The sequence below is a fragment of the Chiloscyllium punctatum genome, chromosome 4, assembly GCF_047496795.1.
Source record: "Chiloscyllium punctatum isolate Juve2018m chromosome 4, sChiPun1.3, whole genome shotgun sequence".
NCBI lineage: Eukaryota > Metazoa > Chordata > Chondrichthyes > Orectolobiformes > Hemiscylliidae > Chiloscyllium > Chiloscyllium punctatum.
The window spans coordinates 23,754,398-23,780,385 of record NC_092742.1 but is presented as its reverse complement, the minus strand read 5'-3'; the positions used below and the strand labels follow the sequence as shown (position 1 = coordinate 23,780,385).

The 25,988-nt window shown below is 40.5% G+C and overlaps 1 protein-coding gene across 7 annotated transcripts in view; it reads right to left on the bottom strand.

Moving 5' to 3' along the window:
• Nucleotides 1–13,693: 13,693 nt before the first annotated feature.
• The window catches only part of bcl11ba (BCL11 transcription factor B a), a 175,204-nt gene continuing 162,909 nt past the window's right edge, over nt 13,694–25,988 (bottom strand). For 6 of the 7 annotated variants that reach the window (XM_072568255.1, XM_072568257.1, XM_072568256.1 and 3 more), the window contains one exon: nt 13,694–21,417. In XM_072568255.1, the coding sequence (XP_072424356.1) occupies nt 19,415–21,417 (2,003 nt within the window). In that variant the 3' untranslated portion in view covers nt 13,694–19,414. The remainder of the gene's footprint in view (nt 21,418–25,988) is intronic. The other variant, XM_072568259.1, reaches the window with a different exon arrangement.

Below are 25,988 nucleotides of genomic sequence, written 5' to 3'. Positions count from 1 at the left end.
AGGCTGTGGAGTTTGAGGTGTTATGTGTTGCTGTCAAAGTCATTTTTATGACTTGCTGCAATGCATCGTACAGATGGAATAGGTGTAGTTACAATAAGGGCTGTCGAGGCTTGATGTTTAAAGTGGTGAACTGGCTGCTTAACAGACATTAGAGTATTGCATTACACTTTTGTCTTGAACTGTGTAGATTTTAAAGAGAATCTGGGGGAGTTAGGAGCTCAGTTATAAAATACCCAGAATCTGATTGCCATAGAAGCCAGATTATTTCAGTATCAATTCCCAGTTGGGTTTCTGGTTTATGTGTGATGCCCCAGAATGTTGAAGAGTCATAGAGATCTACTGTGCACAAGAATGCCCGTTGAATCTGCACTGGTCAAAAATAGCCATGCAATTATTCTAATACCATTTTCCAGCATGTGGTCCATAGCCTTGTGTGTCTTGGCATCGTAAGTGCACATCTGAATACTTCTTAAATATTATGAGGGTTTCAGCCTCTAGCACCTTTACAGGCAGTGAGTTCCAGATTCCCACCACCCTCTGAGTGAAAAAGAAAGTCCTCATGTCCCTTCTAACCTCCTAGCCCTTGCCTCAAATCTATGCTCTCTAGGCTTTGATCTCTCTCATCACAGAAAAAAGTTACTTTCCTGTCTACCCCATCTACGTCTGTCATAATTTTATACATCTTGATGGTGTTCCCCTCTCAATCTCCTCTGCTCCAAGCAAAGATAACTGAAACTCTCCAGCCCAGGCAAATTCCGGGTAAATCTCCTCTGCATGCTCTTCAATGCTATCACATCCTTCCATTAATGTGGATTCCAGAACTGCACACAATACTCCAGCTGTGACCTGACCAAGGTTTGAAGAGATATGGCAATGGTTATAGAATTGAATAGAGAGAGGAAGTGGTCATTCTCTCATTACTGTGTCAAACTTGGCTATGGTGCTTGCCTACATAATGACAGTAACTACACGTCAAAAGTAAACACTGTTGCTTTAGGATACTGTGAGTGTGCCGTGCTCTGCTTTATAAATGTATTATTGTTTCATACACGAAAACTAAGCTGAATTTTCATCTTTGAGACAAATATTTTGCAACTCAGCAAACCTGCTTTGGTGGAAAGTGCCCTGCCAGACTGAAGGCTTTGTTACAGGAGAGCAGGTGTGAAATAGAGACAGGTTTGTTCCTTCCGGAAACAAATCAAGGTGGCCGCAGAAGTAACAATTGCCAGGGCAGGCTGGTTAAAATGCCTACCTTACTTCTCTGGGACTTCTTCGCAGTTAGTTGCTCATGGTGTCCAGTTCTGGTCTCCCTATTATAGGAAGGATATTATTAAGCTGGAGACGGTTCAGAAGAGATTTACCAGGATGTTGCTGGGAGTGGAGGGTTTGAGTTATAAAGAGAGGCTAGATAGGCTGAGATCTTTTTCCTTGGAGTGTAGGAGGTTGAGAGATAACATTATAGAGGTTTATAAGATAATGAGGGGTATAGAGAAGGTAAACAGCAAGTGTCTTTTCCCAAGGGTGGGGATTTCAAAACTAAGGGGTACATTTTTAAGATGAGAGGAGAAAAACTTAAAAAGAGACATGGAGGGCAGTTTTTTTGCACAGAGTGATTAGTGTGTGGAATGAACTTCCAGAGGAAGCTGTAGATGTGGGTAGAGTTACAACATTTAAAAGACATTTAGATAAATACATGAATAAGAAATGCTTGAAGGAATATGGGCCATGCACAGGCAACTGGGACTAGTTTGGGATTATGGTTAGCATGGATTGGTTAGACTTAAGGGGCATTATGACTCTATATTTAGGCAATCTAGCCTCACTCCCTACAATCCCAACTGCTGCCAATGCTATCTCCATGCCAACTCATTTCCTTAGCATCCCACAATTGTTCATAGAACTTTCCAGACCAATTTATGACACTTCCATCGCCATTCACTGTTCAGATCTAGTGAAGGATATGGTACATTATGAAAATGGACCACAACTTCAGATTGTTTATTGACTTCTTGAACTTTTAATGTCAAAGCATTTTTTTAAGAAGAGGATCTACAGCCAAAAGAGGACTGAGGTTGTAAAATTAGTGACTGCCTTGCAAATCCATGAGAGGAACCATGGATGAAATATCAAACAGCAATCCTTCAAAGGGTGAGATTCAATTTAAAACAAACTAAACTCTGATCATCAATGGCTGCAGAGACAATGAGGGGCTGATCGCTTCTCTCTGCAGAAGGTCAGCTCCTATGAAGTAGGTCCAAAACTACAATGTTTGCATTTTAGCCTGCTGGAAAAATATTAAAAAGAGTATTAAAAACCAAAGAAAAATGCTGATCTGTGTGTTCAGAGCCGATACGTGAGTGTACACTAGTGTGCAGTGAAGGACATGGCTTCATGGCAGTCATTAGACATACTTGCACTGCAGGTAAAAACAGACCATTTCTTCCTCCCCGTGCTGGAAGCTAGGCAAACCAATTAAGGCACTGTTAAACAGCAAACAGGACAAAAACCTGCCAGCTAACTTGTAATGCCAGAATTCTCGAAATCAATGACTTCACTACTAATGTCAACATTATCACTATATTATAATTTAGCCAGAGATTAACTCATAAATCTTTTCAACTTTTTAACTTTACTTGTATTTCTGTGTCATTTTATCATCTTTTTTCATGTTTTGTGCCTAATACACTCACTGTGTTAAGAAAGCCGAGTATATTTGGATCCTTTTAAAACAAAGACATTTCAGTTGGGAAAAGGTATCCATGAGGCAAGGAAATATATTTAAATTAATCTTGTTGCAACTAGCCAAGAAAGGAGTTGAAGAGTATTTTCAGAAAGTAGGATATCCCATGCAGAATCTGAATGAATTGGGGAACTTTACTCATGGTCCAACTGCTGATTGAAAATTACACCACACTGAGTGGCCTGGATACAGTGGACATAGAGAAGATATTTCCACTCATAGGAGAGACTAAGACCTGAGGCCACAGCCTCACAGTGAAGGGATGACCCTTTACAACTGAGATGAGGAGGAATTTCTTCAGCCAGAGGGTGATGAATCTGTGGAATGTATTGCCACAGAGAGCTGTGGAGACCAAGTCATTGAGTACAGTAAGAGAGAGATAAATAAGTTCATGATTAGTAAGAGGATTAAGGGTTACAGTCAGAAGGCAGATGAATGGGATGAATCGGAACACTTCAACCCCAGGGCATCTATGTGGACTTCACCAGTTTCCTCATTTCCCCTCCCCCTACCTTACCTCAGTTCCAACCTTCCAGCTCAGCACTGTCCTCATGACTTGTCCTACCTGCCAATCTCCCTTCTCACCTATCTGCTCCACCCTCCCCTCTGACCTATCACCTCCATCCCCACCCCCATTCACCTATTGTACCCTTTGCTACCTTCTCCCCAGCCCCAACCTCCCCATTTATTTTTCCACCTTGGAGGCTCCCTGCCTCCATTCCTGATGAAGGGTGTTTGCCCAAAATGTTAATTTTCCTGCTCCTCGGATGCTGCCTGACCTGCTGTGCTTTTTCAGCACCACTCTGATCTAAACCCCTTGAGAAACATATCAGCCATGGTCAAAGTGCAGAATGGCCTACTCCTGCACCGATTGTCTATAAATAACCGAGCAGACTCAATGGGCTGAATAGTCTAACTTTTCTCCTATATTTATGGTTTTAAGTGTGACACAGCTTTAAAACATAAAGATTCAGAATTTTATTATTTGAACAAAAGTCTCATTGCACATGATTGGCTGAGAGCCCAGATTTCCATAGAAGGTTTTACTTAGTTAGGAAGAAAGAAAAACTTTGCATGATTGATAGCTTTATGATGTTATAAGAAGTTATTTTTCTGTGGGCATTTTTAGGCAATGGCCTAATGTTTATCCAGACGATACAAAAGCTTTGAAGTACTTTTAGCTTCCAAAATTAATACTTTAAATGTCTAGTTGATTGTCACTTGTATGGGGTGGGAGCAGTATTTTTTAAAGAACATCACGTATGTGAGATCGTTTCCTTTAGCAGTTCCACACGTGCAATTGTTACTTTAATTGATAACTGGTTCTGTACAGTGCAGCTTTTTTTTTGATCAGTTTGTTGTGGTATATTGTGACAGGTGGGGCGTGAACTCAGACCGTCTACCCTGAGGAAGGGACAACCCACTGCACTCAAAAACCTTATTGTATAAATGGGCATGAAAATGCTTATGAGTTGGCATGCAGTCCATTGTGAGTGTGAGTATGAATTGACATTGAGGGAGCATGAAGGATATGGGTAAAGTCTTTTGACCTTATCTTTAAAAATGACTCCTGAATCCAGACTGTAAATGAGAGTACTGCATTTTGGTAATATAAACAAGGACAGGAGTTATAGAATTAATAGCTGGGCTCTGGATAGTGTTGTAGAACAGAGAGACCCAGGAGTTCAGGTACATAATTCTTTCAAACCTGTGTCACAGATAAACCGCATGGTTAAGAAGGCATTTAGCACACTTGCCTTCATTGCTCAGACTTTTGAGTATAAGAGTTGGGACATCATGTTGAAGTTATACAGGATATTGATGAGGCCTCTTCTGGAGTACTCTCTGGTCAGTCTGTTATAGAAAGGATGTTATTAAACTGGATATGGTTCAGAAAGGTTTACCAGGATGTTTCCTGAAATGGAGGGTTTGAGATATATAGAGTGGAAAGGCTGGGTCTTTTTACACTGGAGTGTAGGACACTAATGGGTGACCTTACAGAGGTTTATAAAATCATGAAGGGCATAAATAAGGGTCTTTTCCCTAGGGTGGGGGTGTTCAAAACTAGGGGAAATATTTTTAAAGTAAAAGGAGAAAGATTTAAAAAGAATACAAGGGGCAACGTTTTTACACGGAGAATGGTTCATGTGTGAAATGAACTGCCAGAGAAAGTGGTGGATGCGGGTACAGTTACAACATTTAAAAGACATTTGGTTGGGTAGACAAATAGCAAAGGTTGTGAGAGTATGGGCCAATTGCAGGTAGGTGGGACTAGTTTAGTTTGGGAACATGGTCAGCATGGACTGGTCTTAGGGTTATGAAGGGTCTGTACAACTGTGTGATTCCTCTGAGGGATAGTAAATCATGAATCATAGTGAAATTGACAGAGCTCAATGAAAGTTTCGGGGGGATGGGAGATGCCTTTGCGTGCATTGCAGCCAGTTGTGTGTGTGTGTGTGTGAGAGAGAGAGATGGGGTAGGGGTAGAGGTGCAATTCATTACACACAGCATTATTCTGTGCCACTGAACATTGGAGACATCAGGACTGAGGACGTGAATCACAGAATTGGGTCCACTTTGCCATTTTTAAACCCTTCATCGCTTCTGTTCAGAGATGGTCAGGGGCATAAACATCCAGATATGCACCTTTGAAAATTGAATTAAAACTCTCCATCTCTTTTTTCTCAGAACACTTGCCTACATTTAATTAAAACAGGCTCCAATTTAGCTACTTAATAGTTATTTACCAGAGCCAATAATAACATAAGCTTCAACAAATATTGATCAAATGGGCGAATCCTGTTTCTTATACATAATAATGGATGGCTGACCACATGTCCTGTTTGGTGTCGAATGCTGTTTGTCATGCAGATTCAACAGCCACCTTCAATAAAGTAAGTTGTGAATGGCCAAAAGTGATCACTGCTGTGAAGTTTTAACTCAGTAATTCTGCCTTCCATCTTTGCTGAATTAGCTCTTTTGTTTTTGCCTTGATGAATTCCTCCATCAAAACTTATGTTTTCATCTCTTGTTTTCTTTTGGTGCCACAGTAGAGTTTGGATTGATCGGTAATTTACTAAAAAAATGCTGGAAAGTGATACTAGTTATTTTCAATCAGAAAATATAATTGTTTACTTAAGTCAGTCAACCTATAAAGTCCCAGCCAAATTGGCATTATCTTTGCTACATTTTAATTTTAACTAATAGCACATTATATAATATTGTGATAAAGATCCCTTTGGTTGTCATTGCAAATGAATTGTGAGAATTCCCCCTGTTCTATATTTCCAATGGAACTGTGGTTACATCTTTAAGAACATCTTTACAATTTTCCTATAAATATCCACTGGAGGATCTCTTAGGAAATTCATTTATAATGTCACTACCCATTCATACCCAGTTGTGAGGTCTTAATAACAATTTTTGTATGTAATTAATTGGAAAATATTTCAGAGTGCATCGATGCATATAATGTTATTATTGAGTACAAGTTTAATAACACTACACTAGTGTAAATGAGAGAACACATTTAACTCTATCTTGGGTTTGGATCCCAGCATAATCTTGCCACTTGACATCATGAAAAGAAAGGCTTCTTCAAACCATGCTTCTTAGGTAGATCTACGTGCAGATACTATGGAATTATTTTCAACCAGCTTCCCAAATACTCAATAATCGAGTGTCAAGGTCTGTAACTCATTCTAATTGATAGAAAGATAATCAAACATTAAATTTGAAAGTAAGAGTTATGTTGAAAACTAGTAAGATCATCATCTTTCAATGAGAAGAATGCAGTACTGGATATGCTAGATGACCTTAAGGGTCATTGGGAATTTGAGGATATGATGGAAAGCCAGATATATTTGTTCTGCATGCTCAGATATTGGGTTTTCCAGATTGCACCATGAAGTGAGCCATCATCTTCACTAACCCCTTGAGTATTTCCTCCCTACTCAACCAAATAGTGGAGAGATACAGGATACCAGGACCTGTTTGAGAAATTCAATCCACAAGAGCAGAAGTTCTCACTCTTCCAGTTTATAGATCTCTATTCTAAATTCTCAGGTTTAAAGTTCTTGATGTAGAGTTTTGCAAGTTGAAAGCACTAAAAAGAAAAATGTACCTCTAGGGCAAATTAAACTTTATGGTCCTTTATCTCATTATTCAAACAACCCAAAGGATCTTCAAATACAGTGAATGAATTTAACATGCATTGTTTTGTAGGCAAACATAACAGCCTACAAAATTATGTACGCAAATGACAGCTCAGAAACAACGAGATGAATGAGCAGTTAATGCAACTTTAGTACTGTCATTTGAAGGATATTATATTTGGATAATTCCCTTCTGTGTTGAAACTGTGCCATTGCATCTTTAGCATCTACCTGTACGCATTGAGCAAGGCCTGGATTAAGTCAGCATACAAGACAATGGTAACAGGTACTATCACAAATACTGAAAGCTGAAAATTAAGTTTGAGGACTACTGAACAGTTGTCACAATAACTCTGCCCTTCTGAGATCAGAAATAAATACATTGTAAAAGAATCTGTTAAACAGCTATAGTTTTGTAATTATCACTTGCAAAAGAATTGACTTTTTGGGTCCAACACTATATCTAAAGCTTACATGGAATATATAATTCTCCTACTTTATACGTCTGTAAACCTATTTATTTTACTGATAAGTGGTGAGCCATAGGTATTATGTATCTCTTTTTACAGAGCCCAATCTCAAGCGCATAATTTGGCAGTGTTCCTGTAACTATAGTGCCAACTTTATAAAGAGGAGGATTAGCTAGTGCAGTCCTGGGTAATCCATCTCATGATAGTAGGCACCAGAGTTACGTGTTGCAAATGATGGAAAAACAGACTTAATTGCTTTCATCTCCAGTTTGTTGATGTGCCAATTTGCTTCCTTGGGATACCTCACACCAATTTGTTTGATCAGACATATTGACTAAAAGTGTTTACCCAATAGAGTTGCTATGGTCGGTAATTAGATAGTTCTTCTTCCTCGATGGTACAGCTTTTGTTCCAAAGGTAACCTTAAAAGATTGGTCTACTGCAACCCATGGTCAAAGCAAGAAACACATGGCTCTTCACTGAGCTAGCCATCTTAATTGGTGAGTGTGGATGATGTTGTGGACTAAAGAAAGCCTCTTGATATTACAAACAAGAAGCTCTAGATCAGCACAAAGATTAATTCCCCCAGAATATAGCTATTTTGAAGCTCTGGCCTGGGAGCATTCCATCAGATGCTTTATCAAGACTCCTTAGCGTCTACAAATGTGATCTGTAGATGTATCAGATGGATCTAATCATTATCTGAAACCTGCACAGTTTTAACAAATTGAATTCATATAACATCTTTAACAGAACGAAACTTCATGGAACTGCTTCACAGGAACAATTATCAAAAAAAAACAGAACCATATAAGGAGACAGAAGAGCAAATGTTTAAAAGCTTGGACCAAAGAGGTTTTCAGTGGATGAGTGTACATGCAAATACCACCGACTTAAATGGGCTGCTATTGTTGAATCATATTCGATGCAAAGACATCTCAGTTGACTGATAGCTGTTGCCACAAGCTCGAGTTTCAGGAAGTATGCTTTTTTTAAAAAATGGCTTTTCTCTGATAAATGACTCGATTGATTTGTACACCTCATTTCAAGCTACAATAAAAGCACATTTCTATGACATTAGGCTAAGAAACTGTTGCTTTTTCTGAAGAACTTGCTAAGACTTCTTCAACTCCTAAACACCCAAGAAGTACCTAACCTTTCTACGTGGATCAAACTGCAATGAATACATGTGAGATCTATTGTCTATTACAAGAGATTCTTAAATCATCCATTTCCCTTAGTATTCTGGGGAGAACAGGTCACGAACATCACCCCCACCATTATGAGTAATAAACTATTAAAACAGGATTTCAACCTACCCCACTATCTACAGTACTGATTATCCCTATCGCTAAATATCAACGGAAAATTCTACTCACTGCATTTTCTTTTTAAAAAACTGAATAGGATCACTCCCGTTTTATTGTCTTTATGCTATGAAGAATTTTGGTTCCTGAATCATTTGAAATCTGTCTTCGAACCTCGACAATTATCTGGTCCTGAATGGTGTTCTTATACTCTGTGTTTATGTCCACCTCTTCACTAGCGGTTTAACTGTTATGTTGGTGGTATAGGCATGCTAAGCCCCATAATGAAAATGTTCCTGTTCATTATTTTAAGTGTATGGTACTTTACTCGATGGACATTCAATGGTGTGTTGCACAGTGAGGAAAGAATGGTCTCAAAATGCAGGGGAACTTCCAGCATGGTTTGGCCCTCTGAAAAAGGAAACCAAACTTCAACAGCAGACCACAGTAGCACACAAGAAAGCTCCTCATAGTAGGCTGATGAAATTATCACAGTTCCTTTCACGGATAATTTATGTATACAGATTTTGTGTGACAAAACATCCCATTCTTCAAAATTCCCAGTACTTATCACTATAAAATAATGATAACTCTTTAATTTGTAAACTTACAAAGGCAAATATCTGCTTGTTTCATATTAAAGATCATATGAATGCAAGGAATAAACTTGTTTTGCTCTTTGAATGGGAATCTATGGAAAAGTTCATCTATTACACTTCCAATTTTCACCCTGTGCTCATCTTCACTTGATCCATCTGACTCCTTCCTTCCTTCCCTGCCTTGATAACTGTTTCCATTTTTGGGGGGCGGGGGGGCGGTAGGCCGGCCAACAATATCCACTGCAAACTCCCATGATTACCTAGATGGGGGCTTCTGAAATGTCCACCTTCTTCCTCAACTGAGAATTCCCCACCACCATGGTTACCAGATGAACTCAGTCCTGCCTGATCCATCTCCCACAATTCTTTTCTCATCCCTTGTTTTCCCTCCCATACAGCAATTGGGCCCCCCCGGTCCTTCCTTACCCTCACATCCAAAGGATCATTAGCTACTGCTTTTGTAATTGCAGCAGGATGCCACATATTCTCCTCCCCTCCCTTGTTAGCCTTCCCCAGGGACCATTCCCTTCAGGACACCCTGGTTCACTCCTCCATTCTCAACACTTTCCTCACATCTCCATGAAATCGCAGGTGTATTACCTGCCTGTTTACTTGCTCCCTACTCATTATCCAAGCCCTCAAACACACCTCTCTCTTTGCTCTAAGCTTTTGAACATTTGCTCTTCTGTCTCCTTACATGGTGAAGCACTAATTTACCTCTACTTCACCAACCTAATCTACTGCATTCACTGTTCACAATGTGGTCTCCTCTACACTGGGCAGATGAAATGTAAACTGAGTGACCACTTTTCAGAACACCTATGTTCTGCCTGCAAACATTACCCTGAGTTTCCAGTTGCCTGCCAACTCAACACACCATGTTCCCTGGTCAATATCTCTGTCTCAGACATGTTGCAGTGCGCCAGCAAAGCTCAGCATAACACTTTCCACTTGGATACACTGCAGCATTCGAGTTCAACAATTTCAGGGTCTGAGCGCCTTCTCCTGCGTCCTTACCCCAACCCCTTCACTCATCACTTCGGCTGCTACCACAACCAACCCATTGTCAGCCACTAATGGTCCCAATTAGCAGCTATTTATTCTCCCAGGCTGACCTTTACCCATTCCTTTGTTCTCTCTGGGCTTCATCTCCACCTATCGTTTACTCACCACCACCCCCTTCATCATATCTCCCAACCTTTTCCTCGCTACCATCAGTTCTGAAGAACGGTTACTGGACCCAAAATGTTTACTCTGCTTTCTGTCCCCAAATGTTGCCAGACCTGCGGAGATTCCCCCAGCAATACTGATTTTGTAGCCTCTCCTTTTTCCTTTCTAAGATGCATTTTAACACTGTGCTTGTTGCAGTGGCTGATGAAGAGGCAGTGATCACAAGTCACAACCTAGGACTGCAAGAACCCAAGCTGGATAGCTTTTCCTTACTAAATGTTTGATGAACATAAACATTTAGCAAATGTTTGCATACCACGGACATGGCAAGGAACAATTTTGACAAGAATATCCTGATACAAGAATAAATACATGGATCAAAACAGCAAATAGGGCTTATTCCTTTCACATTTATTCTACTGATCCTATTTACTTTCCTTAGACTTTCCAAAATAAGCTATGCAATGTGTTTCAATTGGAGACAATCATTTCCATCTTGTAACTTAGGAAAATTTCCATTAATCATTAGCATATACAGAAATGTTTGTTTTCTAAACTATGCTTAATTAAAAACTTATAAAGGCCTTGCCCACCAACTGAAATGGACAAAATGCTTTCCAGTAAATGCTTCCCTTGCTTACAGAAGCAAAATGGGTGTTAGCAAAGCAGATGGAAGGAATGATGTAATGAGAGGATGAGATGAGCAATGGGGGCATTGAACAAACCTGAGAATTACTGACTTTCTACCATCATTTATGTGGACATCTTCTAATTTACACTTGGCAGAAATTTTCTTCTGCAGCCTTTCCTTTATCAAAAAACCCCCGCAATAACTTGAACACAAACTACGTTTTCAACAATTTATCTGATGCTAGCACTGCATAGGTCTGACATTTGACTTTATTCACCCAACTGGGGCGATGTACCTGATTCAATAATTTCATATAGTAAGCTAATTAAAAATTAACACACCTGCTATTGCACGGAGATACCAACCAGTACATCTAGTGACAAGAACTTCTGGCGAGTATGTAAAAATTTACCACAAGCTACAATTTTGACAATTTGTCAGAAGGCTAATAAGAGGCTCCAATTAAAGCAAACCCGATGTAAATAAATGTTCGTGAACATTATTTGCGTTATGACATTTTAACTTTTGTGCATCTTTTATTGACCAGGGCAATTTTAATTATGACTGATACAGATATTTGGACATCTTAATGTGTAAGTCTTGACTCACATTATTTTGTTTGGTGAGCCTGTCATTGTAAGCTAGTGGGTAGTAGTTGGATTTGTTTATTTTTAAGCAGCTAGTTCAGCCTTGCTTATTGCACACGTTAACAGGAAGGCAGTTAAACCAAACAGTTATTATAAAAGCACTACTGATATGCATACTGATCTTACTGGAAAAACACACTTTTTGGTACATTCAATGAAGTATATTGTGTCTGAGTATACCCCAACAATATACCAAACATTCTTGGGTCAGAAACAATTTCTGCTATCTTCTATGCATCACATCTGTTAATTGTATTGCCTTCCACACTTGCAACTTGCCTATGCTATGATCATTAAAACCTAATATATATTTTTATTCTAAGGCTCCAGATAACTTTCTGGATGCATCATTCCTATGTCCGGTAAATTGCAAATCATTTAAGGAATGTTGATAATTCCCAGTATCAGCAAAATATGACAGTAAGAGTTACAGGAATTGAGATCACTTTACCTCAAGAGAAAAGTACTGTAAAGGTAAGTTATTTCAAAATAGCAAAATGAATTGTTAAATGTTGACCCAAAGGCTGTTCCTTAATAGCGGGACTACAAGTTACAGTGGAAGAAATTAAACTGGGAAAGCTGTTGGAGCAAGTGTACTCAAAGGAAGTTACGGTCATGGAACACATTCTCAAAGCCATTCGCATGGGCAGTATATGTTGAATTGAGAGGACTACATGTGCTTCTGAAAAAATAATATTTGACTGATGTGGGTAGGAGCTATTAGGCCTAATGGCTTTTCTTCATTCAGAAAGTTTTGCTCAGTCCACTTACAAATTAGCCAATGTTGATCAAAACCATTGCTTAGTGTCTTGCACTTCTACTAGACTTGGCTTCCACCAAACAGGTCCATTATTGTTTCTATATTTTATATCAGCCACAGCATTTAACTCTGTTGAATGTTTTTTTCTCAATAAAGCAGCCCACTCAGTCTGAAACGAGTGCTTCTGCTTTTCATCATGTTATGTAACCCCAATCCTTTGTCAGTGCTGGAAACATTATGTCATTAAGTCTTGCATAAGATTTTCAAGTTTTTGTTTATGAAAATCATTCATCATGGATGCATTCTAATATAGAATATTTTTTTGAAATCCCTAAAAATAGCATCTTCAAAAGAACCAACTGCTTTATGTTATGAAGAATGGTCTTTGGACTTGAAACGTTAACTCTTATTTTCCCTCCACAGATGCTGCCGGACCTGCTGAGTTTCTCCAGCAGTTTCTGTTTTTTGCTTTATATTATAGTTGGAATAATATCACGTTTTTGGATAAAAGAATCCTAATTAAAATAACTGACTTAACTTCTTATTCAAAAAAGGAACTTTTTCACAAAAGGTACACACAAAAGAGTCCATTTCTTATTGTAATATACCCAGTTGATTTTTTTGTTTTACACAGCTTTTGATAAACCCTTGCCAATAGATATGAAGTAAGTGCAATTATAAAAGATAAACTAATGGGACAATTGTTTTCTGCAAATAAGGGAAGAGCAAAGAGTGAAGAAATGGTTTCATTTGTGAACAGAAATAGTACCAATGGATTCGCGTGCACGTGTGTACAATACTCAAAAGGATGAAATGATGTCCAATTGGTATGAACTGAACGTGAGAATGTACTTACAAAAAAATGGTTTTAAAAGGGTGTATTGGTTAATCTATGATGGCGCTGTATGTCACAATGGGTTCTTGCTTACTTACGCACTGACTAATAGCATATTTTAACAAGATTCTGATGATTACTGACCTACTCAACAGGATAAGTGGGCTGTTAGGACTCAGCCAGATGTCACAATATGACGTGCAGATATGTTCCATCATCATTTCTAGTGCCATCGAAGGTTTTATTATCTGAGTCTTCATTGTGCTCAACTTGACCTGTGATACCATGAGTCATGCAGGTGTTCGCTGCTAAACATTTATTGTTAAACCCACATACTGAGAAGGAGGGTGGGGGGGAAAAAATAGGCAGAAAGGAAGAAGTTTGAAGATTGTAAAGATAACTTTTGATTTATTTCTTTCACTTGAAAATGGGACAAACATTTGGATGAGTGTATGAATGAAATGGTAGACACAAGCTGAAAACAGTGTGGATTAGGAGAGGGCTTGATTTTGTACAGAAAAACAGAACAATAAATATTTCACAAAGCCAAGCTGATGTGACCTCTGGTCAGCACTTCAACATAAAAAAAAGGATAACGTGCATCTGTTTTAAACAGAGCACAACACAAGCAATAATAAATAGTTCAAACTTGTAGTATAAGACCAAATCTCAAGTTACAATAAAAAGCTCTAAATACAGAAATAGAAAAAAAGCTAATAAAATATTTTGCCTTGCCATTACAAATAGGTCCAACTCAAGTGGCATTGATTTGCTTTGCATTTTAAGTACAATTCTTAAAAATACAACAGCACCGTTAAAAGTGTTTTGGTCATGATAAAACAACCTGTGGACTGTATTTAACAGAGGTGGGATGAAACGTGAAGTCTTAACCTTTGAGTGTTTGTCAGTACTTTTCCTTGCATAACTCCTCATTGAATGTATACAATGTTAACTGGTTGGTGGTAAATGGCAGCATGGGGAGGTGGATCTCGTGTAGTGGCACACAATGTCGGAAGCTGCTGAAACAACACAGCTCAAACACTGAATAGTGATGGAGAACATCAGAGCATTGAACACCACTATATAAAGGAAAAGTTTAAATCAATTAACCCTAAACTCACCCAATATAAAATGGTCATAGGCAGTACGCCAATACAATAAACTACTATGTTGGATTTTTGTTTTGAAAGATTTGTCATCTTTAGGGAAGCAGGTACTACAAGTTCTCTATATAAATCCACTGTGCAGCTTCTACACTGGCTCGATTTAGAGTTCATTAGTTCTCTAGCTTAGTTCTCTAGCACCAAGTTCTGGAATCTGACACTTCAAGCAAAAGGCGCTTTTATTCTATTCCATCAACCTTTCACAGATAAAATCTGAAAACTTCGGTATATATTTTAGGTTTTATCTAGTTCTGTAAACCTGTGTCCATTGTAACATATGCAGTGGCTGCCAATATGCAAATACTTAGTTTTCACCAGCTGACTAATTTTTTTTCCCTTTGTGGCTGAAAAGGCTGCTGTAAAATATTGCTGTAACATCTTAAATTTAATTCCCTGCCACCCCTCAGTGGCATGAAACCTGCTCAAACAAGAGATACCTCCTTCCTATATACTCCTGTATTGCAACCTGTTTAATAATGTTTTCCTTAAAGCTTTCCTGTGCCAAGGACCACTTAGAAAACATAGCAATGTGCTGTCACTATTCTATCTTATACTGGTAAAACAGACCTTGGTTGGAACTATGTGGGTACCAAATATAACTATTTGGTGACAATAGTGACCATTTGATGACAATGTATTATTCTGAAATCAACTTTCTGGTCCAATATTTCGCTACAGTAATGACCAAAGTGCTTTTTCTGCTTTCTGCTTGTTTTACAAGGAAGATGTAAACAGGGAAGTAAAAAAAAAGCCTTTGACTGACATGCCAGAAGCCCCATGAAGTGCCACACTGAAGGAGAAATTGGCTCCATGGATTGCTCCTTCTTGACCCATAATGAATTTAACATTTTCTTTTTAACCAATGAATATTGTCTGTCAAAGTTGATACCTTTGTTGCTGGTGCCCAAACATTATGAGGTGCATCTCTTGAACTGACAAGGTTGACACTCAACCCTGGCTTAGGTTACTACAGGCTCAATCTCCTTCCATCTCACCAAATTACTCACGGTAATAAGGATGATGCAGGGGAAACTTGTCAAAAACACTTTCCACTAGAGCTAGAGAAAAAGGCATAAATAGTACCTGGTCACCTTATATTGGTAAAATCAATTACGAACTTGTAACTGTCAACCGCTGACACAACCTAGGTCAAACGATGATAGCTGCTGCAGATCAAGAGATATGCAATGGAGCCTCTACAGCCTTCATGCTACATTTTATTCACAGAAATGCACTGGAATGTCTGAATATCAAACTCACTAACAATTGGATATTTCAAGCCACTTAGCCCACCAAATGATAAGCAACTTTGAACACGTGGAGTTTAATGAATGCTGCCCATGCCTTTAGGTAGTGGAGTGATAATATTTCAGACCTTAGCAGTTAAAGATTATTCATCCAGGATGGCTTTTGTTTTGTTTCTGCCTTTTAGTGCAAATTTCAAAGTGTCAAAATACAAAAGGTTTCATCCCACCTCTTACCTACTATTGTGTACGTTGAGAAACCCGTGGAATGTGAAATAAGGTGTGAATGATCCTGTTAACACAAAAATTAAAAAAAAACCAAATGGCAGTTAGATCAACATATACTTGTATCTGCCTCATCAGTTTTACACAGCAGCAGATCAAGGAGGCCTGAAACCCAAATCCCCATGGAAATGTAAAACAAAATAGTGCCATGCACGTAACGTGGATGCATCAGGGACAAGAGAGGAGTTTCAAGAGAAAATAAAAATAAGGAACCATTGAAGGGAGTTCCATTTTGGAAAAATGCAGTATTTGTTCACTACCATTAGTGGTCGCTAGCACACTGACAATTGAATGTTTCAGTGACATCTAGTGGTCACTACATACTGCAAACCTCATAGTTTAACTTAGTAATTGTTTTCTTCAAAAAAAAAGCTGGGTAACTATTTTATGAAACTTACGAAAGGCAGAAATGTGCCCAAAATAAGGAAACTTCTCATCCCTGTGAGTATACACCTGCCCAACATGGACATTATACAATTCATCTGCTGTCTTCAATGTCACGTACTGAATGACCCTTAAAAGCAGCGCAAGATGCAACATATTTTAGTTTTCATTCAGTCCAATTTACATTGATCTGACTCTGACCACAATGGATTTGAAGTGAGTCCACGTGAATAGGGAGAGTGAAGGCAGCAAATCATGAACAAAAAAAAATAAATGAGACAGACTAGCAAAACTGTAAACCGTGCATATCCAACAGGGAATCTGGGAGGGAAACTGTACAAATGAAAATCAAATTATCAGTGACCAGCAATGCATTTCCTAATTCCTTTTTGTATTTTTTTTAACAAAAGGTCGTTACACGACCTTTCTTTTTCTCCTGTACAATAAGATTTCAGAACATACAAATTATTTTTGCACTATTTGTTTATCCTGCCAAAATTAAAAAAATATATTATGGCAGCCTGTGTGTTCTTTTTCTAATCCACTACCAAAAAAAAGGTACTTTTTTGTCGTACCTTTAAAAGGACAAGCAAACAGTTAAAAAATACAAGCTCCTGTATAAATACAGCAAGTGCCTACACTATTATGAACCAATACCAAGTAACCATTCCAGAGAAACAGAGGGAAAAAAGTACAGGTCAGGAATGTGATTTAAGCAAAGCAATTACATGAATATGCACTTTTCTACTATTTTTTTTCTTGTCTACATATGGTAGCAGTAATCGTTCTTCCCAATACAAGTTCTATACAATTTTTGAAAAAAGATAAAACACCCAAGGCAAAAAAGTCTACTAAAACTGATAGTCAATTAGACTTTACAATTACAGTGACAAGTACAATTTTAGACCCACAAATTTACTGCAACAATTTCCATTTTTGAAAAAAAAATTTTTTTTGTTTTTTTTCTCCATTTTGTAAAATGCCCAGGCATTCTCCATTATTACAAATACTGGTACACTTTTACAGTGATCAAGAAACTGTAATATATATATTAAACCCCTTCACCAGTTGAATCAGAGAACCAATATACACATGGCCATAATGGCATCCATGTATTTACTAAGCAAACTTCGGAAAAAAAAATCTCTTGATCATTCAACAAACACACGCACGCACACACACACACAATTTTTTTTGTTATTTTTTTCCACCTTTGTATATATTCAATACTGTAAACTTATTCGAGACTGAGTGCACTAATTCTGTTCAGAACAAAAAAAAATAAGGAGTAGCCATTGTTCCTGATGAGTAACTGTCTTTACGTTCTTGGTGGGACTCTGGAGGCGTCTTTTTTTTTAAAAACTTTTGAGCCTTGCTACAGTGGGGTTCCCACAGTTTAAGCAGCGTCCTGCAGCGTCAATTGATGAGAACAGACCGTCAAACTGTTTTTCCGAAGTTGATTAGATGGGTAGGGGGGGCAAGTGGGGGGGGAAGGGATGCTGTTTCGTCTTCACCAACTTGTAGCGGCTGGCGTGAAGTTCCGCTGAATTTATTTTTTGTTTTTGTTTTACAAATGCTGGATTGTTGGTGCGTGTAGAACTCTAGAATCTAATATGACGTACATTTTTCTCTTTGTTGTGTGATTTTTTTTTCTCTTCTTCAAATCAGTACTTTTTTTAACTTCACAAAAAATGGTTTTGCATTTGTCTCAGAGACTCATTAGGAAGATCAAATATTCAAGGCACTCATGTCAAATTGAATGGCAGTATAAAAACCGTCAACTGACATTAACATTTTTTTTATAGTGCCAGCATTGTGAATGCTATGCTAAGCAACACTGACACTTTTAATCTCAGTTGTTCCCTAATGTATACCATAACCCTTTTGGACCATAGATTTCCCATAGTTTCTTGTTCAGAAGTCGCAGTTTCTATAATTAAAAAAACAAATATGTTAAGGTGCGGGTTCAAAAAAAGGAAATATCTCAGGTACAAATTTAGCTATTTAACACAGTGGCCAAAGACCATCTACCCCTAATGGCAAAATAGCAGTGCATTTCTACAATAATGCAAGTCGCTCACAATCGAGCACAGATGTTTCCTTAGGTGTTGGCAATAATGCACTTTTGACTTTGTTCAGATTTACTTCGCTGTGCATTTTATTCACTAATTAGTAACACAACTAAAAGTCCGTTATTGCTTAGGTTAAGTTTCTGGCTGGTACAACTGGATACCAGATAGTAAACTGCCTCTCTCATTTGCTTACTGCTTTTTTTTTTAAAAGTTATTAACTGTGTTATGTTTAGGCAGGCGTCTTTGATGAAAAGCGACAATGGCAGTTCCAGACACCATAGGCTGGCAAGATCAGTGCTACATTTCGAACCCAGCTTGTAATAAAAGCCTATTAAGTGCTACGATTAGGATTGTGATCCGCTGTGGCTTTTTCTCATCTTACAATTAAAAAAAAGAAATTTGTGCAATTCCAATCCTTCCTCCCCATATTTTAAAAAAAATAAAAGAATGAATAAACGCGGCTTCTATTCAAGAAATTACTGCGTTGAGTAGCTTAACTATTCAATTCCACATAAGCAGCGGCCCGGGTCAAGGGTTATTTCTACAGGTCTGCACCTCAAAATGCAAGTAATCTCAGGTTTCTTTTTGAAAAGTGGGTAAAATCAAAAGGGACACCCAAACCAAAACAAAAAAAAAGTTTCAAACAACGAAAAATAAAAAGGAAAAGGAAAAAAAATACCTGCACATGATGCTTGAAAAAATATTTTAAAAAAAACAATAAATACAGAAATTATTGCACAGTTGAAAAGGCTCAACATTATTTTACTGCCTCTATATCACCCTCAGGTTTGATTGAGCTTCTCAGACACAAATTATACCTTGAAAATATTTAAGTGCCACAGGAGGCACTCTGGGCCGACTTTCTCAGTTGGCAATTAATTAAGCTTTACAATTGAATTTTTTTGTGTGTGTGTTTTTTTTTTAAAACCAAGTCTCTTTTACTTCAAGGAGCTTTAGCTTCTTTCTGCTTGTTCGATTTTTACGTCGCTTGTCAGCAAATGTTCTCCATGCCATTTTTTCATGTGTTTCTCAAGGGTGCTGTAAACGCTGAAGGGCATTTGACAAATGTCGCACCTGTAAACCTCCTTGCCGATCTGGCCGTGCGTTTTCATGTGGCGCGTCAGCTTGCTGCTCTGGGCGCATGCATAGTTGCAGAGCTCGCATTTGTAAGGCCGTTCGCCGGTATGGCTCCTGCGGTGCACTGTCAAGTTGCTGCAGTTTTTGAACACTTTGCCGCAGTACTCGCAAGTGTCGCTCCGGCGTCCTTCCTTGGAGCTCGGCCTCCCCGGGCCGGGCCCTCCCATGTGAGGGGTACTGCCGCTGCTGGCTGTGCCACTACGGCCAGAGAGTCCCCCGTCCAGCATGTCTCCAGGCGGTGTGGAGAACCTCAGGCTGCCGTTCTCCGAGGAGTGCTCAGAGGAAGTGGCGAAGGGAGATTGTCTAGAGTCGCCGAATCCCAGGAACGGGTCTTTCATGAAGTGCCTTGATGCTGCGTAGCCCACCAGCCATTGAGAGTAAACATTCTCAGAGGGAATTAAAGGTGCTGAGGACAAATCCACGTCTTTCTCCATTTTAATTCTTTTTGAAGAAGCAACTGACAGAGAGGGACTAGTGATGAGAGGAGGTTTCCGCGGCAATGTGATAGGGAATGATTCACCGGGACCGAAGCCTCTTCCATTCACTGTGCCATCTTCCGGTCGATCCAGTTCGCCTGCAACAGAGTCCTCATCTCCAGTGTCTCTCTGACCATCAGAGGATCGTTTTGAGAAGCTATTACGCTTCTGCTTATCGGTAAGCACATCGCTGTAATGCTGAATTGCACGGAGACCGACATTTTCCATGACTTTGCCCAGAACACAGTGCTTCTCATTCACTGGCAATTTGAAGCCATTCTCTCGGTTGCGACTCAGCTCGGAGTCCATACTGAAGCTGGACTCAGGCCGGCTTTCGTTTTCCAGTTCCTCTTCCTCTTCCTCCTCCTCCTCCTCTTCCTCCTCCTCGTTCTCATTCATCTGACCAGTGTTGAAATTGGTTATGTTGGCTTTCAGGCCACATCCTTCTCCACTCGCATGCTCACTGGTGCCAGGTTCGGGTGAGCTGGTGGTGGAGAGCCCATCATCTGACCTGGCCGTGACGGAGGCTGACTTGTGTATGTGTGTCTTCATGTGACGTTTCAGCTTGCTGGCCTGGGAGCAGGCATGGTCGCACAGCTGACACTTGTACGGCTTCTCTCCCGTGTGGCTGCGCCGGTGGACTATCAGATTGCTCTGGAACTTGAAGGTCTTCCCACAGAACTCGCAGGACTTACTCTTCAACTGTGACTGAGGAGGAGTTGTGCTGCTGGGGGGCATGGGGGGGAGTGGCGGAGTGCTCAGAAATGGCGACTTGGGGCTGGGTTGGAAGGGCTGAAGCAAGCGATGCATAGGATTGTGACGGCTGGGCGACAAGGGCGGAGTGGAGCTGTTGTTCCCTGCTAATTCTCGGAGCCTCCTGGAGAAGTCCATAGTCTGGGATTCCATACCCAGTGGGTGGTTCAAGCGCATTACTCTGTCAAAGGCACTATGATGCTGAGATACCAAGCCCATTTCATCAGCACTAAGGCGGTCCAGACGATGCGGGTCTAGATGATGGCGAGGCGGCGGGCTGAAAATGGGAGGCGTATTGGGGAGACGGCCATCGCCAAAGCCCGGGTGCTCCTGAAGTATAGGTCCAGTCATCCGCAGCAGGTTGAAAGGATTGTTCTCACCGAGAAAAGTAGTAAGGGGGGACTGTGAGATGGGGTCTGGTCCCAAGGAGGGGGGAAGGCCAATCCGAGGGGTAAGGGGACTGTTCGATGGATGCGTCTCCAAGTAAATCCGGAATCCGTGTGTATTCTGTGCATGTTGGAGCAGGAACCAAGCACTCATAAAAGGCTGCTTGCATGTTGTGCAAATGTAGCTTGAAGGCTCATCTTTACCTGTCAAGAAAGCAGAAAGGTGCGTTTTAAAATATAATCACTCACACAATACAATATAAAATATTACCAACAGCAACCTTCATTCATGTAGCACTTTCCTGGTGCACCTGACTGGAGAACTGCCAGGCAAACTTTGATATGTGCCACAGAAACAAAATGAGGACAAGTGACCAAAACAAAAGCATATCAAAGTAGGTTTAAGCAGTGTTGAGAGGAAAAGAGACCGAGCTAGAAAGCTGGAGATTTATTGAGGGAATTTCAGAACATGGGATCTGGATCGCTGAAGGCACAGGTTTCAACTTCAGAGTAACTGAAAAGCGGGTTTACGCAAAAGGTAACAATTGGAGATCTTGAAAGGTTTGAGAACTGGAGCAGTTTACTGCTGACCACAGAACAGGAACAGGCCCTCGAGCCCACTGTGACTGTGCTGACCATGATGCCATTCTAAATTAATCCCATCTGTCTACTCCCTGCCTGTCTTTGTCGAAATGTTTCCTAGATGTTGCTATCGTACCTGTTTCTTCCACCTCCCCTGGCAGTGCGTTCCAGGTACCTATCACCCTCTGTTTAAAAAACTTGCCTAGGACATCTCCTTTGAACTTTTCCCTACTCATCTTAATCCTATGTTTTGTTAAATTACAGAACAGGAACAGGCCCTTCGGCCTCCAAGCCTGTGCCAATCCAGATCCTCTAAACCTGCCACATATGTTCTAACGGTCTGTATCCCTCTGCTCCCTGACCATTCATGTATCTGTCTCAATACATCTTAAATGTTGCTATCATTCCCGCCCCTACCACCTCTGCTGGCAATGCGTTCCAGGCAGCCACCACCCTTCTTTATCGATCTAGCTAGTACACCTTGGACCCCATGCAACTTCACTTTCTCCATCAGCCTACCATGGGGAGCCTTATGAAATGCCTTACTGAAGTCCGTGTATATGACATCTACAAGGAGGGAGGAAGTGTTGGGTATTCTAAAAGGCATTAAGGTGGACAAGTCCCCAGGTCCAGATAGGATCGATCCCAGGTTGCTGAGGGAAGCGAGAGTAAAGAACCTTCCATGCATATCTCCCCTAAACCTTTCCCCTCTCACTTTGAACTCATGACCCCCCTAGTAATTGAGTCCCCCACTCTGGGAAAAAAGTTTCTCGCTATCCACCCTGTCTATACCTCTCATGATTTTGTAGACCTCAATGAGGTCCCCAATCAACCTCTGTCTTTCTAATGAAAATAATCATCATCTACTCAACCTCTCTTCATAGCTGGCACCATCCATACCAGGCAATATCCTGGTAAACCTCCTCTGCACCCTCTCCAAAGCATCCACATCCTTTTAGTAATGTGGTGACCAGAACTGTATGCAGTATTCCAAATGTGGCCAAATCAAAATCTTATACAACTGTAACATGACTTGCCAACTCTTGTACTCAATACCCCATCCGATGAAAGAAAGCATGCTGCATGGCTTCTTTACCACTTTATTAACCTGCATAGCCACCTTTCGGGAACAATGGATCTGGACACCCAGATCTCTCTGTACATGAATTTTCCCCAAGACTTCTCCATTTTCTCTATAGTTCGCTCTTGAGTTGGACCTTCCAAAATGCCTCACCTTGCATTTGCCTGGATTGAACTCCATCTACCAGTTCTCTGCCCATCTCTCCAATCTAACTATATTCTGCTGTATTCTCTGACAGTCCTCTTCATTATCTGCTACTCCACCAATTATAGTGTCATCTGAAACTTGCTAATCAGACCACCTATACCTTCCTCCAAATCATTTATGTATAATCACAAACAACAGAATACCACTGGTCACAGTTTTCCATTTTGAGAAACTCCCTTCCACTACTACTCTCAGTCTCCTGTTGCCTAGCCAGTTCCTTACCCATCTAGCGAGTTCACCCTGGACCCCATACAACTTCGTTTTTTCCATCAGCCTACCACGGGGAACCTTATCAAATGCCTTACTGAAGTTCATGTAAATGACATCTACAACCGTCCCCTCATCAATCATCATTGTCACTTCCTCAAAGAATTCTATTAAGTTGGTAAGACATGACCTTCCCTGCAGAAAGCCATGTTGCCTATCACTGATAAGCCCATTTTCTTTCAGATAGGAATTGATCCTATCCCTCAGTATCTTCTCCAGCAGCATCCCAACAACTGACATTAGGCGCAGCAGTCTATAATTGCCTGGATTATCCCTGCTACCCTCCCACATATTAAATGTGGATTTACCTTCAAACAGCTACTCCCAATCCATACTCCCCAGCTCGTGTCAAAGTTCGGTACAGTTGGCCTTCCCCAAGTTTAGCACTCTTCCTTTAGAACCACTCTCGTCTTTGTCCATAAGTGTTCATTCCTCAACACCAGGTTCAGTATGGCCCTTTCCCGAGTTAGACTATTTACATACTGCTCTAGAAAGCCCTTCTGGATGCTCCTTACAAATTCTGCTCTATCTACACCTCTAACAGTAAGTGAATCTGAGTCAATGCTGGGAAAATAAAAATCCCCTATCACCACCACCCTGTTGCTCCTACATCTTTCCAGTATCCATTTACATACTTGTACCTCTATCCTACGCTCACTGTTGGGAGGCCTGTAGTACAGCCCCAACATTGTTAGCGCACCCTTCCTATTTCTGAGCTCTGCCTATATTGCCTCACTGCTCGAGTCATCCATAGTGCCCTCCTTCAGCACAGCTGTGATATCTTCTCTGACCAGTAATGCAACTCTTCCACCCCTTTTACCTTCCTCTCTATCCCGCCTGAAGCATCGATGTCCTGGGATATTTAGTTGCCAATCATGCCCTTCTCTCAACCAAGTTTCAGTATTAGCAATAACATTGTATCCCCAGGTAATAATCCAAGCCCTAAGTTCATCTTTTACAATATATGTTAATGATATAGAAGATGGTATTAGCAATAACATTCGCAAATTTGCAGATGATACTAAGCTGGGTGGTAGGGTGAAATATGAGGAGGATGTTAGGAGATTACAGGGTGACCTGGACAGGTTAGGTGAGTGGTCAGATGCATGGCAGATGCAGTTTAATGTGGATAAATGTATGGTTATCCACTTTGGTGGCAAGAACAGGGAGGCAGATTACTACCTAAATGGAATCAATTTAGGTAAAGGAGCAGTACAAAGAGATCTGGGTATTCTTGTACACTAGTCAATGAAGGTAAGCATGCAGGTACAGCACGTAGTGAAGAAGGCTAATAGCATGCTGGCCTTCATTACAAGAGGGATTGAGTATAGAAGCAAAGAGGTTCTTCTGCAGCTGTTCAGGGCCCTGGTGAGACCACACCTGGAGGACTGTGTGCAGTTCTGGTCTCCAAATGTGAGGAAAGACATTCTGGCTATTGAGGGAGTACAGCGTAGGTTCACGAGGACAATTCCTGGAATGGCGGGACTACCTTATGCTGAAAGACTGGAGTAACTGGGCTTGTATACCCTTGAGTTTAGAAGACTGAGAGGGGATCTGATTGAGACATATAAGATTATTAAAGGATTGGACACTGGAGGACACAGCTTAAAAATACGGGTTAGACCATTTAGGACAGAGATGAGGAGAAACGTCTTCACCCAGAAAGTGGTGGCTGTGTGGAATGCCCTGCCCCAGAGGGCAGTGGAGGCTCAGTCTCTCGATTCATTTAAGAAAGAGTTGGATAGAGCTCTCAAGGATAGTGGAATCAAGGGTTATGGAGATAAGGCAGGAACAGGATACTGATCAGCCATGACCATATTGAATGGTGGTGCAGGCTCGAAGGGCAGAATGGCCTACTCCTGCACCTATTGTCTATTATGTGCCTTACCTACACTTCATGCATTAAAACAAATGCACCTCAGACCATCAGCCCCTTTGCTTTCATCATTTGTTCCCTGCCTACTCTTCCCCTTAGTCACCCTGACTTCATTATTTAGTTCCTTACAGGCTTTAGTTGCTACCTTTTTACTATCCACTAATCTCCTCATGTGGTTCCCATCCCACTGCCACATTAGTTTAAAGCCTCCCCGACAGCATTAGCGAAAGCATCCCCAAGGACATTGGTTCAAGATTGGCCCAGGTGTAGACCATCCAATTTATAATACTCCCACCTCCCCCAGAACCAATTCCAATGTCCCAAAAATCCCTCCTGCACCATCTCTCAAGTCATGCATTCATCCTGCCTATTCTTTCATTCCTACTCTGACTTGCACGTAGCACTGGTAGCAATCCTGAGATTACTACCTCTGAGGTCCTACTTTTTAACTTGGCTCCTAACTCCCTAAATTCTGCTTGTAGGACCTCGTCCTTTTTTTTTACCTCAATCGTTGGTGCCTACATGCACCATGACAACTGGCTGTTCACCTTCCCCCTTCAGAATGTTCTGCAGCCAATCTGAGACATAGAACAAAGAAAAGTACAGCACAGAACAGGCCATTTGGCCCACAATGTTGTGCCGAGATTTAATCCTCATGTCAAATATACTAACTTAACACTCTGACCAGTGCATCTGGAAGGCAACATACCATTCGGGAGTCTCATTTTCCACCACAGAACTGCCTATCTACTCCCCTTACAA